Source organism: Meriones unguiculatus, chromosome 8 (genome assembly GCF_030254825.1).
Source record: "Meriones unguiculatus strain TT.TT164.6M chromosome 8, Bangor_MerUng_6.1, whole genome shotgun sequence".
NCBI classification, from domain to species: domain Eukaryota; kingdom Metazoa; phylum Chordata; class Mammalia; order Rodentia; family Muridae; genus Meriones; species Meriones unguiculatus.
The window spans coordinates 70,630,641-70,647,769 of record NC_083356.1 but is presented as its reverse complement, the minus strand read 5'-3'; the positions used below and the strand labels follow the sequence as shown (position 1 = coordinate 70,647,769).

The 17,129-nt window shown below is 50.8% G+C and overlaps 1 protein-coding gene across 2 annotated transcripts in view; it reads right to left on the bottom strand.

Annotated features, from left to right (window-relative positions):
- The window catches only part of Col5a1 (collagen type V alpha 1 chain), a 150,167-nt gene that overhangs the window by 46,143 nt on the left and 86,895 nt on the right, over window positions 1-17,129 (bottom strand). For both annotated transcript variants that reach the window (XM_021638330.2, XM_021638418.2), the window contains exons 25-32: window positions 17,074-17,127; window positions 12,263-12,307; window positions 11,721-11,774; window positions 7,926-7,970; window positions 6,675-6,728; window positions 4,377-4,484; window positions 3,540-3,593; window positions 1,722-1,775 (exon numbers count right to left, since the gene is read on the bottom strand). In XM_021638330.2, the coding sequence (XP_021494005.2) occupies window positions 1,722-1,775; window positions 3,540-3,593; window positions 4,377-4,484; window positions 6,675-6,728; window positions 7,926-7,970; window positions 11,721-11,774; window positions 12,263-12,307; window positions 17,074-17,127 (468 nt within the window). The remainder of the gene's footprint in view (window positions 1-1,721; window positions 1,776-3,539; window positions 3,594-4,376; window positions 4,485-6,674; window positions 6,729-7,925; window positions 7,971-11,720; window positions 11,775-12,262; window positions 12,308-17,073; window positions 17,128-17,129) is intronic.

The following is a 17,129-nucleotide window of genomic DNA, read 5'->3' as shown; positions in this document are numbered from 1 at the left end:
TGCACTGGGCTTAGCTGCTCAGCTTCTCTAAGCGGTTCTGTCCCACCCCCTTTTCTGGTCTCTGCCTTCTGGAAGCAGGTCTAGGGGCTGGGTTTATCCTCCCTTGCATGCTCATTACCCTTGAGCGCTGGTTACTGGCTGCTCCTTATCTTGCTCAGTCACTGGAGCATCCCCTGCCTGGTAAGCTCTGAGCTTAGCAAGGACGTAGGCAACGTGCAATGCAAGCGAATGAACTGCCTCTGCGAAGCCCCCTGTAACTAAGGGGTTCACAGCACAAGGGAACAACAGGATAATACAACCTGAGCCTTGGGGTTGGCATTCTTTCAGGATATGATTTTGTACCAAAGGCTGTTTGCAAGGCCAGACCAGCCCTCAGCATCCACGGACAGTTGGGAAATCAGCCATACCTAATAGTCAGAGGACACTCAATTTTCTGTTGGGCCCTTGCTTAGGCAAAGCAACAACCCATGAGCTCTCCATCCTATTACAGCAGTATCTTTCACACCTTTGAGATCTTCCACACAAGCCACTTTTCACAGGGAGTACCTCCAAATATTTCAGGGACAAACACTAGTCAGATGAATCTAGATAGAGAGTCTGAGAAGAGAGGGATAGACAATACATGGAAAATAGATGATAGATAGGTAGATAGATGGATGGATGGATGGATGGATGGATGGATGGATGGATGGATGGATGGATGGAAGGATGGATGGATGGATGGATGGATGGAAGAAAGGATGGATGGATGGATGGATGGATGGATGGATGGATGGATGGATGGATAGAAAATAAAAGATACATAGGAAAACAGAAAGATGATAAACGGACTGTGTGATAGGCACGCGGTGGCAGTAGATATAGCGTCCACCCTGTGTGCCCACTTCCAGGACAGCCCTGCTTTCCACATTGCGAGGCTGTGACCACCAGCTTGCCTACATGGTCTCAGTTATCCTAAAGTCATTCTCCTTGTCTTCAAGAGCGCATCAACTCTGCTTTGCACATGACATTCTGATGGAGCAATGTCCTGTAAGAAAGAGCACTTGCGCTCTGTGTGTGCATGGAGGGAAGCTAGCCAGGAGCACTCTGTTCTGTATCCCCACCCACTGGCCTCTCTGTTCCTCGAATACCCAAGACCCAGGATGACCATCACACTCCATCTCCCAACTGGCAGTGCTCAGGCTTTGTGACACTACACAGAGACATCCAACAGGGACATCACAGAGGCAGATAGACATGGCTCCCACAAGCCGACCCTCAAGAGACCTCTGCAAAGATGATAACAGAGGGAAGCCAGTGGTGTCGTGCCCTGCCCCACATTTACAACCAGGGTGACTTTCAACGGTCACTGTAAGTCTGGAAGTCACTGCACACAGCCCAAGGTAAAACGCACCCAGCCTAAGGGAGGCAGCAGATCACACCACAGAGAACAAAATAACTTTTTTTTTCTGTAAAGTTAGTATGCAGAAAAGTCTCTCAGAAAGAGGAGACTCTAGAAGATTCAGAGGAGCTCCCTGGCTCCATTTTCCCAGCCTGCTCTTTCTTCTTACCACTGTCCCTTCCTATCTCGGTGCTTCCATAACCGAAAGCTAAAGAAAGCCTAGAGCTAAGATCAGCTACTCCTGAAAGTATCTTTGCTAACAAAGGGAGAAAAATCAACAGGGCATTGTCTAGAAAGCCAATTCTGCACAGCAAAGCAACCAAACAGCCACAGTCCTTACCCTGCCGCCCTTTTCTCCGTTGGCACCCGGGAAGCCAGGGAATCCAATAGAGCCCTGCAAGAGTTAAGGGAAGATGAAACAAGGTCATCAAGCCAGCAGCAAGGACCACGTTGTCATGCCACTAGGGAGAGCCTTTGCTACAGTTCACACAAACCCCTAACCCACTGACCAAATCTGCTTTGTACCCACACCATGTAGCCACCTTACCTGAGTCACCAGCCCATGGGACACCCACTCACCTACCCTTTTATTCCCCTGTCATCCATTTGTCTAGCTACCCACTCAACACCCATCCACCCCACTCTACTGAACATTCTCCAGACCCCAAACCTAAACCCCAAAGCTAAGTCCTAGCATGTTTCATTCTGTTCCCCTCAGCCCCCACTTAGAGGCTGTGTAATGCCAGCTGATGTTTTGGGGGTTCATTTATTGCTGAGGTTCCCTAGAAAATAGAGCTGCATTTCACAGCTCTGTTCACTGATCCTGATCCTGCTGTCATACTTTGTGACTGGTCCGTAATGCCTTAACTAAAGTATGAGTTTGCACAGTCAGAAATAGACACAAATACAGGCAGACTATAGTATGGAATATGGGCCATGGCCCTCAAGACTTTGATCTGCCAAGCATCCAAACTCCCTCTCTACATAAAAAGATGCCACAAGGCCTGCCCGGGACACACCCAGGGCAGCCCACTGCCTTGTGGGTGTTGTCTATGTCTCTTTTCGAGTGTCTATCCTCTGCGTGGCTTAACTATAGCAGGAAGTCTGCTTGTTCCCCTCTCTTGCATCCCTCCTCTATGTCCACCTGGCCACCCAGGCAGGAGATTGAAACAAGGGGCTCTGAGGTGGATGGTAGAACTCCTAGGCCGCTGTGCAGCCCAGTGCTGCTTCTAGTCACAGCACAGGAACAGAGTTTCAAAGTCCCGATTCGCATATCCCCAAAGCTGCCAGCACTTAGTCATATCCCAACCTCTCCTCTCTCAAAAGCCTCCTCTCCTTCTCTCTCCTCCCAAAAACGGGACCTGAAAAGAGGAAGAGCAAATGTGCTTGCTGGGAGCCCATTTCCCAACACTTGGGTAGATGGCTCCCAGTGGCAGCTACATCAGAGTCACATCTAAGGGACACACTCCTGCAGGCTGGATGTGTGTCTACACAGAGTGGACAGGAGGCTAGGCCACCACTTGCCCATGCAGCCCGTCCTCCTTCGGGTGGCAGGCCCAGGCTCTTGTGGGTCAAAGACAGTGAAGCTAGCAGGCAGCAGAAGGGCAGGGATGCGCTTCGGGGGCGGGCTGGCTGCGTGCTGCTAGCCAGGTCTCCAGCGCACACAGCAGTTATTGTTTAAGGAGGAGCCATGAATAATAAAATGTGAGATGAGAAGAAAATAATGTTCTCACTGATTTCCAAAGCCTTTAGGACCTGTTCCACTTAAGCCTGAACATGACTGCAGATAAGACAAAGGTTGTCCCTCTCCTGCTCCATTATAAACAGAGTCTCTGTACTTCCAAAGCCAAGTGGGGCTAAGAGGAGGCTAGTGTGGATAGGCTCCCCCAGCAGGCCACCAGGTCCCAGTACTGGCCCCATGGCTGGCGTAGTTTCTGCCCTCTTCTCTGAAAGGCTCAACTCATTGTCCAACTGCTTTCTTTGAGCTTAGTCAAATTAACACCAGAGGCTTCCTGGGGACTGTGAGATGACAGTGAACATATTGTTCCACTGTAGCACAGATGCCATGCAGAGGTAGAGAATGGATGAGGGGGCTTGGATGGTGGGGTGCTGCATGAGACAATGCCTGCCAGGACATACTTAGCAGGGCTTAAATTACCTTTGGCCCTTGTCTTCCTGGGTACCCCGGTAATCCTGGCACTCCAAGCTTTCCCTAGGAGCAGAAAAAAAGACTCATAAATCATAAACATGACTTTTCTTCACCTTGTTCTAAAACTGAGAGGGGTTAGAGTAGGTTGGAAGAGTAGGGCTGGCCTGCAGAAGCAACTGGGTCTCCCCCTGGAAGGGAGTGGGTCTCTAAGCCCTCAGGAAGTAAGATTTGTCTGAACCTACCAGCATGCATGGAAAACCAAACACCAAGCAAAGAGATGGGTACTGTGGCACGAAGGATATTCGTATCCGTGGGGATCCTGACCGCCTTGAGAACTCTAGCCACAGGGCCAGATGGGATGAGAGGTTTCATCACCTCTGTGTCCCCTCTCCTCCAGATTGCTGGGGACAAGGTGTAGGAGTGTGCCAGGGCAGGCTAGGGACAGGCACATATATATTGGAGTCTCATGCACATGCCATGCTGTCAGACTATAGTGAGAACATTTTGTCACCCCCAAAGTGAAGGCAGGATTTGAGAGGGGTGCGTGTTCATGTGAGGTCCCCAAGCTTTGTCTATATCTGGAGGGAGACACTCCTCCAAGGTGGGGAGGCGGGTAGAAGGGGAACTTGGAACAGAACAAAGATCAAAGGATACACACACACATGTGCACACATGAGCAAACACGCAGTCACACACGAACACACAGATGCATGCACATCTACTCAAGGAAGTAACAAAAGGCTGAGGGTGGTGACATAGACTATTCATGAGTCCCACTACTGGGCATAGGAGGAGCCATATCTGACTCAGAGCTTCTAGGCATGGTCAAGCATTATAAACACAAACCTTCTCCCCAGTGGGTCCCAGAGGACCAGGATCACCATTGGGACCACCACGACCCTTTGGGCCTTCAGGACCATCTTCTCCTCGGGGACCAGGTGGGCCAATCTCCCCCTGCAGTCAGAAAAGAGGAGGTAAGGGAGACCTTTCCCAGTCTCTACCCACAACTGACCCCTCTCTCCACCTTGGAGCAGGGCTCCCAAAGAGGCATGCTGTGTGAGAGCTGGGCTTTCCTGGCCTTTTTTTCTATTATCTTGCAAACCAGAGGCAAATCCAAGGTGCAGCTGGAACATTGTCACCCCTGTGCACTGAATGCCACCATGGCTGCCATCCCTGCTTTCTGACTTCCCTGTCTAGTTAAGTGACTCTTGGCTAAAATAACTGGTTAACAAAAGTGGCTCTGAATTGCTCTGCCCATGTATTAGCTCAGTTCTTTAGAGGAATAATCATTCCAGGACATTTCCTCAAAGGCCCACCCAGAGGCATGTTTCTTAGTTGATCCAAACCCAACCATCATGGCCTCCAAATTCACCTTCTGAAGCCTCAGGAGGCATCAAGGTGGACCTCTCTCCACCTGGGCAGTGATCTGGCTACACTCACACACAGGAGAGGCTTTATCCAATGTCCCTAGTTGCAGGTATGACGTCTACACCTAAACTAAGAGGGACTCAAGCCCACTCAGGCCACAGAATCACTGTGGCCATCTCCAAACAGCAACCTTGGGCTCTCAGTGACCTGTGCCTGAACCCTCCTCTGACTACCTGCTCCCAAGAACAGCTGCAGACAGCTAGATGGCCCCCACATCAAAACACAGGCTGCTCAGATAGAAACCAACAGCTGTAGAGCACCAATTTACCGATAGAGCTAAGAAGTCCCTCTCCTTGAAAAGTGCTCCTTTAACCCACCAATCCTTTAAGGATTCACAGTTGGCGGCAGGCAGAAAGCCCAGAGGGCTCTGCTTGTAGAGAAAGCAAAACCCATCTCACCCTCATTTACTGAAAACTGAACTGCTCTCAAAAGTAGTATCTTTTGTGTGATTATCTATCTATCTATCTATCTATCTATCTATCTATCTATCTATCTATCTATCTATCTATCTATCTATCTATCTTCTATCTCCATCTCATCTCCAGAGTCTCTCTATAAACACCACCACACCCATGCCTCAGTCAAGGGGATTCTAATTGTGTGTGCCAAGTCATCGGAGAGGAGGGGTCAGAGGCACTTTTGCTGTTGATGTAGGGTAGCCCCTCAGCACTGACAATCCTTCCCTTGGAGGAGACCTGTGGCAGCCACCCTCAGCAGCAGCATAACGAAACCTAGTCCCTTTTTTATTCTCTCCCTCTGTCAGACACGCAGGTGGCTTCAGACAGTCCCTGTCAGGTTGTGTCAAAGTGTGTAGGCCCTCTTGTTCTGCAATGTTCAGTAAAGATGCCTTCAGAGCTGGCTCTGGGAATAATTACAGAAGTGGACAACAGGTCTGAGTTAACCAATAGACAACATTCAGGTGTGTGCAACAGCTGGGCTACCAGGGGCACAGCGTGTCACCTTCTGTCAGGCTCCGACTCGTTCTGAAGTTGTGGGAAAACTCCTCAGCAGGAGCTAGTGGGTGGCTTTGATAGGTCAGCACCTAGAAACCACCCTTCATGTCACTGTTAACCACTGGTTCATTGTGCTTGCTGTGCGGGGCACCCCTGCCTGAGCAAGCCATGCCCTCTCCTGCCGCAGCTGCTTTCTCTGGAGCTGGGATGAGCAACCCATCAGGAAAGTGGCCAGGCTTTGAGGCTTCACCCATGACCCAGCACCAGATGGCAGGGCATGGGCTTCAAGAGTGACTTGGGTGCATCCTGGGGACCAGGATCGTTCACGGACTGCAGAGCCTCAGTAGGCCATAGTCCTGTCAGCCATCTGCTATGTCTTGGGCAGGGTTTGCTTATGGGTCTGTCTGGATGGTTTCCATCCTGTCCCCCTTTTCTCTTCATCCTCTAGAATCAATTTTCGCTGTGATCCGGGGTACCCAGTCCTCACTATGCCACCTATCCAGCACTCAGGGTGAAGGAGCAGTGGCCACAGTTGTCCTTGGGGTTAACACAGGTGAGAGATGCCCTGGCTTTGGAGTGGGCACTGAGGAGCAGGCTAGTGAGCACTGCACAGGGACCCTGGGCTTCAGACACTCTGGCCTCATACCAGCGTCTTGCAGAAGTGTTGCCTCCCTTCTGATGAGCTGCTCTGCAGCCTTTCATGCAGGTCCCCCAAACCCACTCTGATTGTCCCTGGCCCAAATCCGAGGCCCATAACACTTACCCGGTCACCCTTTATCCCCATGTCGCCTTTAAAGCCAGGGAAACCGTCTTCACCCTGAACACAGACAAGACAATACATGAGTTTGCAGAGAATCCCACTCCGAAGCACCACTTCCCACTGTACCAGGCCTGCACAACACAGAGCCCCCGGTCAGGGCAGAAGCAGGGGAGCTGTGCGGGGAGGAAGCATTGTGCCTACGCAGGAGGCCTGTAGACACTGTGCCTCTCATCCACCCCTAGGCCTCTGCCGCAGTATGCATGCTGTGCCAGGGTCACAGGTCCTCAGACACCCCTCTTCCTAGAACCATCTTAGTCTGGTTTCTCAGTCCACTTAGGAACCAGGAACTTTTCTTGTAAGACAACATACCCTAGTAACCCAGTCACATCCTTCAAAGTAAGTAGCGAGGCAAATCTTGTCTCACGAAGACAAACAAGACTACATAAAGCAGTAAAGCTGAGACTCGGGCTTGACAGGCCCTGTTCTCACAGCCTTCAGACCCCGGTGTCCCAGGGAGCTCCACAGCCTGCCACAAATGGCACCCACACCCACTATCTACACCTGAACGGCTATGGAGATGCCCAACAGGATGGAACACAAGATAGGCAGAAAACATCCAAGGGCCAGGCTTCCTACCACCGAATGGAAAAGACAGAAAGGCTGGCTACACAGTTCCATGGGGCTCAGGATAGCTCATCTGCCGGGGTATTGGGCACCCTGACTCCACGGCATTCAGAGTGCCATTATTCAGCTTTGTGTTAACCAAGACGATTCATGTAGGCCTGATATGCAGGCTTGACCACGGCAGGCAGCACCACTTTCTACAGTGTAACATACATATTGGTGTGAACAGTCACAGAGCTGGACATGCCTTCACATGTCCTGGCTCTAGACACTGAGGCTGGACTGTAAAACTGGCCTGGATGGACTCTGCACAGGAGTGCTGGGTCTCTCAGGCGACAACTGACCACCATGAGGGCTGTCGCCAGTGAAGGACCCACCGGGAGAGACTTAGGGGAGGAATACAGCCAAGTGTGTGTGTGAATACAGCCAAGTGCCTCCTGGGGTAGACTAGATGCTCGGGGTCAGCCCGGGAGATGCAGCCGTACCATGGTTCTCAGCAGCTCCGTTCTCCTTTTACAAACAAGTGAGCTTCCTTCAGGGAGGCATCAGTTCCCCTCCACATTCGGAGGCAACCCCACTGTGTCCTGCACCAAGCTGAGCCAGCCCACCCTCGAAGAGACAGGTCCTTACCTTCTCCCCCTTGGTGCCCTTCAGACCCCGGATGCCATCTGCCCCCTGTGCAGGCAAGAGAAAAGAGTGATCACAAACACGCAAGGTCCGGGGTGGGGGTGGGGAGTCAAGGAAGCAGCTCCCATGGGGGTATGTGTACCAGCCTTAGATGAGCTCCCATCCATCATCTCCATCTGAGGATTGTCTGACAGGGGCTCATGGGAGGCCCCCAGTGTCTACAGTTCCTGCACTGGCCCTTGACTCCTTCTACACAAACATCCCAACCTTTCCCTGGCCAATTTCTCAAAGGTCTGGTTTTGCCTTTCTAAAGGCCCAAACCCCTGCCAACACATTCCCATGCTAACACGCCTGCCTATTCCAGGAATAGTCCCTCGGTTTTTGCAGCCAGGAAGAACTCAATGCAGGAAGGTAGGTTAAGATCTGACCCTTTCTTCCTGTGGCCTCTGAGGACGTCCCAGACTTCTGTGTGCCTCAGTTTCCTTATCTGGAAGTGGACTGACAAAGACCCTAGCCTTGTTTCTGCTGCTGGAAAAGGACGGTCTGAAAGTCCTCAGGGAGTGACCAGTGCGTGCTAGGCATCCAGCAGACAGCAGCTGTGCACCACCAGTCTGTGTTCATTCTGCATCAGCACTGAAAGGTGACATAACATGGAATTACACCAACTAATGCCACAACAATGACCGTGGCTGGCCTCAGCCCAGGATGGGCCACCTCACATTCTTGTTAGAACAGCTCTGTGGACACAGACCAGGCCCTCTTTCCTCCATTTTCAATGAGCCCAGCCCTCCACTGTAGTGGATGAAATCTAGTGACAGATGGAGCCATATCCTCATGGTCCATGCCTTTTGACCTTAGACCTCTAAAATGACATTTACCTACATGGATTCACTGTGGATTCTAGGAGCTGCCTCAAGCTACCTCTGCATAGGACCCCAGAGTAGTCACATAGCCCAGTTTCTTTACAACTGAGGCCTGAGCCACCTTCTGGACCCAAGGGCCACCAGCTGCCCTCTGCTGGCCAGAGCACCACATAGGCTTAGTCATTCTAAACTTGAGGCTAGGAAAAGCTTTAGAATGAAGAGTGGAGACACACGGACCCAGGAGCCAGGGCTGTGGTCTGGGTTCTGACCTAGGAAGCTAGAAGCCACAAAACAGGTGCACAGGCACCCCGAAATCTTAACCACTGAAAAAAGGGAGGGCTTGGAGCATCAGAAGACAAGCCTGTTGTTGACAACACCCCTACTCCGTACCCCATGATTCATGAGTTGGAATGCAGAACTGGGGGGAAGAGGGCCAAGAACAGCCATGGAACAGAGAGATTTTGGATGGCAGCTGGGTCAGAGCAACTCTTGCTCATTGATCTCTCATCCTGACACTGGACAAATGAGTGTGGGCTGACATCAGAGACGCCCAGTTCATTAGGACAGCAACCCCTGGCCCTTGGAGGCAGCTGTAGATGAAAAAGCCCTGAATGGAGGGGAGGGGTGAAGACTCTTGGGAGCCTGCTCTGTGCCTGCTCAAACCTGAATCAATGGTGAGCAGCAAACTGAAAAGTGGAGAGGGGCATAAGAGCAGGCATGGAAACATCTGACGTACACAGAGTCTGTGAGCAAGGCTTGCTACATGCACCCAAGCGACAGGAGTTTAAGAACATCTGTGGTCCAAAGGACCCAGGAATGTGCAATGAGCCCTGTCTGGCCAGCTGCCTTGGAACCAATGGTCTCTGAGCCCAAAGAAGACGACAGTGGGTACGCTGTTCAGCTGGTACCTAGGGCTCTACCCACCATCACACTCTTCCAGGCAGGAGATAAACAGGAGCTCAAGGTGCCAGCAGAGATGAACTCCCAGGTCAGAGCCTGCTGGCACAGACCTGTAATCCCAACTGCTCAGGAAGCCGAAGCAGAAGGATCATGAGTTTATGGCCAGCCTCCTTGGCAACATAGTGAGATTCTTCCTCAAAACAAAAAGTGAAAAGACCCCTGGGGATATAGCCTGGTGGTAGATTGCTCATGAGATATGGGCAAGGCCCCAAGTTCATCCTAGTGAGAAGGGGAGGGGTGACGTGAGAGAGTCTGTCAGCTGTTTCCACCTTAAGAGGCCAACGTGAGAAGACCCGGGCTGTCAAGCGGAAAGCAGCCATAACCAAATGATGAGTCTACTTACTCCTTGACTCTGGGCTTCCGGACTCTATTTCAAAGCCCCAGATCATGGAATTTCTCCTACAGCAGACAGATAGGCCACGACACAACCCTATCTCATCTCTCTCCCCTAATAGCGACAGCTCCCACATCTACTTTTGCCGTGCCCATGGGACTCAGACTCATTAGGTGGCCAACACTACTTCTCAAGAACACAAGGATCAGGAATATTTATTTCTCTTGTGAAGATGGTCTTGAAGCTTGCTTTCCCCTCTGCTTCCAAGTCTCACTGGATTGCTCATGTCATGAATGAATTTTAATCAGATAGATAGATAAGAGCATTCTCCATAAACATTTCAAAGTAAACACCTTTCAGCTTGCAGAGGAAGGCTTACGCAATTAGCCATGTATAGGAGCTTGCCAAAGGCTCTGGGTAGGCGACAGGAATTTGTAAGATAAACACGAATAGAGCTCCCATAATCAGCACTGCTGCTCAATTATCACCCTCATAGCATTCATGAGGCATTCTGCTAGGAAAAGCATACTTGAGGAGGAGCCTGACCTGCCTAAGGCTGCCATCCTTGAGAGCTTGCTTTTGAAACTGGGATGTCTAGGCTTGTGAGACATGGAAACAGGGCCCATCGGGTTCAAGTCTAGACTGGGGTAGCATGCTTGGTGAGATTCTGGACAGTCTCTGAACACTGAGGTTGTGAGTTCTCCACCCTCCATACCCCAGGGCAGCTTTGCACTCTGGGTCTGCAGCAATGCTGGACAGAGACAAAGCACCACAGAGTACATGAGTGAGGCCAGTGGTCTTGGCCATGTTTATAAAAATTCTTCCAACAAAAAAAAGTTGTTTCCTGGGTGTGTTTGTATATATTGCACAGTCTCAGGGAAACACGCTCTGTGTTTCCATCCATGTCAATTTGAAGGAAGGAATTGCTATCTTTTTTTTTTTTTTTTTTTCTGGTGGAAAGCCTGGAGCTTTGAGATGCTGAGAAGTCCCTGTTATGGAGAAGGAAGAGACCCAGTCCACACTCCCTGGGAACCTCGGAACTCAAGATTAAATCATGCAGCTCAGAGCAAACTCGGTTAGTGCTGAGGGGACAGAGGGGAACTTGCTCTCAATATTGCTTTGGCACTCTGTGTCCCACTTAACAAGGTTCCAGGAATTTGTACCAGCACAAACATGATTGTAAACAAATGGATATCTCTCATGAACCCTTCCTCCTGGGGATTTGAGAGGAGACACTGGTTTTTCCCTCTATCAACATGCCAGTGGCTTAAAGGACTGCTTCCGGCCTTCCCCTGCTGGCCGTGCCCTCCCTTATGAGCTCCATACCCCGTGAGAGGCTCCTGAGATCAGCCTGGTATGGACATGTGGTAAACACAAGAAGGTAGCCAGTACAGCGCCCCTGCTTCTTCATGGGCTGAGTAGGATGTAGCCCCCTGCCCTATGTCAGTCTGTCCCCTTGCTGGCGGCAGTAGCCTCACCTGCTCAGACCTGCCATCCAGGGTGCGGAACTGGGGAGCCAGGCTACTCTAGAGTGCCTGGAGCAGGCTTTAACCACAGAGCAACTTCCAGAAACCAGCCAGGTCCATACACGCGTCCCATCCTGACTTCCAGGAAGACCCAGAGTTGCAGAGTCCCTCTTACCTTAACTCCTCGAGGACCTGGGTAGCCAATGGGACCCTGGGGGCCAGGAGGACCCTAAAACCAAAGGGAAAGAATATTAGCTACTTTCCGGTCTGAGTAAATAGGCAACCTCCACGGGACCCTGCAAAGCAGCTTTGTGGGATATGCCTGTGGTCCACACTGACACTGATGCTCATGACGGAGGCAGCAGGTGGTGCCTTCCAAAAAGCAAAAATGTCTGAGAACAGTCAGATGTTGTATCCATCTCCAGGAGGCCAGGACAGGGTCTGAGAGAGGTAGCAATATAGCATAAAGAAACAACACTGGGTCGAGAAAAGACAAGTCACTAAAGAAACGTGTCTCCATCTTACGGACCTTGAGACGAAGCAGTTTTCAGCTGAGGGGAACAAACGTATCCTGTCCATGGAAATGACATCCTTCAACAGTCAAAAGGCCTTCCCAGTGACTGACCGGAGCTTACAGTCTAGGCACTGTCCCCTCCCCCTTACCTGGAAAACCTGCACAGAGAGTGACTGCTGGGGCAGGGTGCAGTGGGTACCTACCTGGCCTCCTTTCTCTCCTGGAGGACCTTCTTTGCCAGGGTGCCCCTGTCACAAGAGAGAAGATCTCCATGAGTTAGCCACCTGCTCAGAAAGAGGACTCTCACCTTTGCAGTATTTGCATCACAGTCCTTCAGCTCTGACCTCTCCAGGAAAAAGAAATTAAAATCAAGGATGCACAGGCATCCAAGCCACTCCAAGTCCCTGGACTTTTTCATCTGCAAAATGGGAAGAAGCAGTGTGGCCCTGCAGTTGGCCGATCATGGAAGGGACATGAATGTGTGATGATGACGGTGCGTGGGAGGCCTCCCTGAGACCAGCCTATCCTTCAGGGAAGACTTAGACCAAAAGAGACACGAGAGCATCACTCAAGGTCACAGCAGCCAAATGAACCTTCAGGAAAATAAACTAGGACCAGACTTCAGGGTTCTGAGTCCCAGGACCAACAAGGGCCACAATGCATGCCAAACACAGAAACTGACAGTTTGAGGAAACTGAGGGCAGGCAGGTAGGGCAGAAACAGTGCCATCTTGTCGCCTGACTAAATGCCCCAACGCTTAGTTTTCCTCAGTCACATCCCAGAGCGTCCCTAGAGCCCGGGAAAGTGAGGGAAAGTGAGAGGTGACCCTGCAGAGGACCTGTGTCCTCCCCCACCAACCTCCACCTGGGCTAATTCCATGCTCCACAGTGCAGCATAGGCTCTGTTTCTCTGCAGTGACCCCAGGGTTAGAGCCCTAAGTCATAAGCACAGAGCCACAGGTAGAGAGGAAAGCAAAAAGGCTCTGCTCACCACTACCCTTTCCAGTAGAGGCCAGGCAATGGGGGAGGGGCCCAATTCTACCTTGGATACATTGAAACTCTCCTGCGTGCTTGGGCAAGCCCCACACTTCCTCAGACCCACAAAAGAGACAAAGTTCTAGCTTGAGTGGGCTGAAGATGGGGGCCTCTCTCTAGAGGGGAATGTGTGCTCCATTGCTTCTCTTAGTTGGATAATTGATTTCTTTTTTCATAAAGAGCTTAGCACTGAGTTGGGACACAAAGTCCCCATGCAGGAGCCCAGTGACTTTGGAGGAAAACAAAGACACCCACTGGTGGACTGTGCCTGCTGCCCTGGCCCTGGGAACAAGCTGGACCCGCCCCTGCCTTCCAGAAATGACAATCATGCTCAACCAGAGGCTGAATCTCAGGTAGCAAGGAGGGGGTGTCCCACCTCAAGACCTGTGGCAGTGCCCACCCACCACAGACACGAATCTGCCCAGGACCCAGGGTGGGTGGGCACCTCGGGAAGTCATAAGCCAGGATCTCTGGGACACAGGCAGTGAGGGGCACTAAGGAAAGCAGATGCCCTCTCCTGTGTAACTCCTTCAGGGACATGTTGGAAACACACGTGCTCACACCACAGAAGGCCTCAGAGACAGCAAGGAGGGTCCCTAGGTGCTCAGCAAGCACCAAGCAGAGTGTGAGCGATGGGAGTTGGTGGGCACCATTACCCTGGCTGACCAGATGCCTTAGATGGTCTCAGCTGTGCTCTAGAAAGAAGCAACTGCAATGGGGAGGCACGGAGCTCATTTCTAAACTACAAGGCTGAGGAGAATAGAAAAAAATGTAACACTGACAAATCTTCCCGCTGTGCAAGGCGAGGCTGTGTTCTCTCTCTGCCACTGTACATTCCCCCAATATTTTACAGTGAATGTTTCCTTCATAATGGAAAAATAATAAAGCTTAAATTATTTGTATTTGATATTTTTCTGATTAAAAAAGTAATATATGCTCATTGTAGACAATTAGAAGAGCAGAAAAGGAAATTAAACTCCTCCACAGCCCACCGTGCAGAGCCACGAGGCTGGTCGGGGGCACAGGCTTCCAATCCATTTTCTCTGAGGGTGTGCATACAAAATGGGCAGGTATAATATGATCTGCATTTAATACTGGATCGTGAGCACTTTCTCCAAACCTTGGGTGCTCGTTCACATTTTATTTTTACTGGCTCCATTTACCCATCATTTTGCTGTGTGCTGTGGGGAATTAATCACATTTCAGAGCACTAGGTATGACATGAAACTCACTCTCTCTCTCTCTTCCCCCCTCTCCCTTGCCCTCTCCTTTCACTCTTCTCCGTCTGTCCCTCCATGTGTGTGCATGCTTATGGGCATGTATATACGTGTGTGAGTGCATGTGGAGGCCAGAGGTTGGTATCAGGTGTCTTCTTCGATTGCTCGCCACTGTAACCTTTAAGGTGGGTTTGTTTCTCACTGAACCTAGAACTCTTTCATCTGCTAGACTGGCTGGCCAGGAAGGACGAGGCATCTTCCTGCCTTCTCTTTCCCAGCCCTGGAATTACAGGCCTGCGCTGCCATGCCCAGCCTCCCTGTGCACATTGCTGGGCTAGACACTTTCCTAACTGAGCCGTCTCCCTGGCCTGCCAATCACTCTTTCTTCACAACCAAAACTAAATGAATGCTAGAGGAAAACAGCCTCAGCACAAGCTGGCCTCTTCAAGGTTTATCAACAGTGAGCTGCTTTTATAAGGAAAGCCATCCATCTTCTCCCCACTCCAAACGCAGACAGCTGGATCTGTTTAGGGTCCCTGATGTCTTCCCAGCCCACCTGCTGTCTTAGGGCCCTTCTCCAGCTTCAGTATTGGGCCTGGCAGGATGTAGAATGACCTGGGAGGCAAACTTCAGGGCATGCCTGTGAGGGAGCATCTAGACTAGCCTGAGATGAAGACTCCCCCAAGTCCAGGCAGCACCATCCCATGGGCTGGGGTTCTGGACTGAATAAGAAGAAGACGAACTGAGCAACAGCATCCCTCTCTGCTTCTTGTGGACAGAATTCTGACCAGCTGCTTCAAGCTCCTGTGCCATGACTTTCTGCCCGGATGGACTGCGCCTCTCTTAAACTGTGAGCCACATCTCCCCCACACACTTCCTTAACTTGTTCTTGTCAGGTGTTTTGTCTTAACAATAGGAAATGTAACTAATACAGCCAGGAGAGTCTACAGGCCAGTGGGTTTCTGGTGTCCCACCCACAAAGTGTAAAAGGAGACCACACTCAGGAACTGACAGAGTGTCAGTGTGGAGGCAGGAATTCTGGGCCAGAACCAGCCAGGTCTATTGAGGCCAGAGGCATGTCTGGTAGTGGAAAGGGTACAGCCACTCTCTCCTCACTGCAGGATATACGTGACACACTGCAAGTAGACCTCCATCTGTGGGCATCACCTACTGCAGGAAACAAACACTAGGAAACTATGGTCCTGTGACCAGTGCTGGCCAATGGTGATGGGATGGAGCCATCTATTTGCTGCTTCTCTGAGCTCAGTGTCTATTAGAAAATGTTATTTGCACCATCATTTTTTTTTTTTTTGCAACACATAATAAAGACAAAGGACAGAAATAGCACACTGGGAAATACCAGTCACTCAGCTCCTAAACACCCCAGCATGTCCACGTGGAGATGGGAGACAGGAGACACTTGTTTGCTCAGACCATCAAAAATAATCCGGGGTCTGGGATTCACCATGGGCCTTAGCTCGCAGTGGAGCTGACAGCTCACAATGAACCATCCCAGTTGCTGTTAGCACACGCAACATCCCCATTTCGTTTATTTCTTTCTTTTTCTACTTTTGCATGTTAGTGTGTGGTGTACACGTGTGTATGTATGTTTACATGTAGGTGAACACACATATGTGTGTGAGCACATGGAGGCTTGAGGCTGATATCAGGAGTCATCATTTGATCACTGCTCCAGCTCATTCACTGACCCAGACATGGCCATCATAACTGTCTTGCCAGCCAGCTTGCTGTGGTGAGTCCCGTCTCTGTTTTTCAAAGCTGGAAGTACACATGCACACCATGACCACCCAGCATTTACATGGGTTCTGTGGGTCTGCTCAGTGGTTCTCACATTTGTGCAGCAATCACTTTAATTGTGGGGATGTTTTCTGAGCCCCCTCCACCCACCATATTTAGTTTTTAATGGTGTTATTAAAACAATAAGCGAAACTGTCATAAATAATTAATGTATCTCATCTTGCTTTCTGAGATACGTCCTCTCAGTTTCAATAAACACTAAGGAGCATGTGACGCTGGAAGGGAACAGTGGGAGGGGGAAGGGGAGAAACTGGAGGGGGTGGATTTAATAGGTTACTTTAAAAATATTTAAATTAAATTTAAAATTAAAAAACCCTCAAACCAGCAACATCCTCAGGCAGAGTGGCAGCTGTGGATAGAAACACACACAGAGACACACAGACTCTCCTTCCCTCTTTCTCTGTCACACACACACACACACACACTCACCTCCCTAACTGCTTCCTCTCCTCCACTCCTCCCTTTCTGCACAGCTTGCCCCCAGATTGGACCTGTCGCTCACTTGCTATTTCCAGGCGCTGTCTAATCTGGCTCCCAGCTGTGCTCACTGCAGACACGTTACCCACCCCCACCACCCCCAAACCCGATGTGTGAGCACTAAAAATACCCCCGGCACACCCTGCCCCTCACTTCCCACACCCGTGACAGGTGTGACGGCTTGGAGCCCAGCCCAGCACTCCTCAGTTTCAAACATGATGCTGAATTCCGGGGAGTAATTTGCACACCCTAACAAGTAGGTAATGCTCCCTCTGTGTAGTCACATCCCCTCCGTGACAGGAACACGGTATGAAAACTTGTCCAGAATCTAGAAATCACTCAGCGCAGAACACCAGGACACATGATCTTCACCCACACAGGCTCAGGGCCCAGCTCCCCTCTGGGGAGAAGAAGGGCTTCCTAGAGAGAGAGGGACATGGCAGCGGGGTGGGGGAGGGCAGTACTCACCGGGGGTCCATCAGCACCAGGCATTCCTGGGAGACCTGGTTTCCCCAAAGGACCCT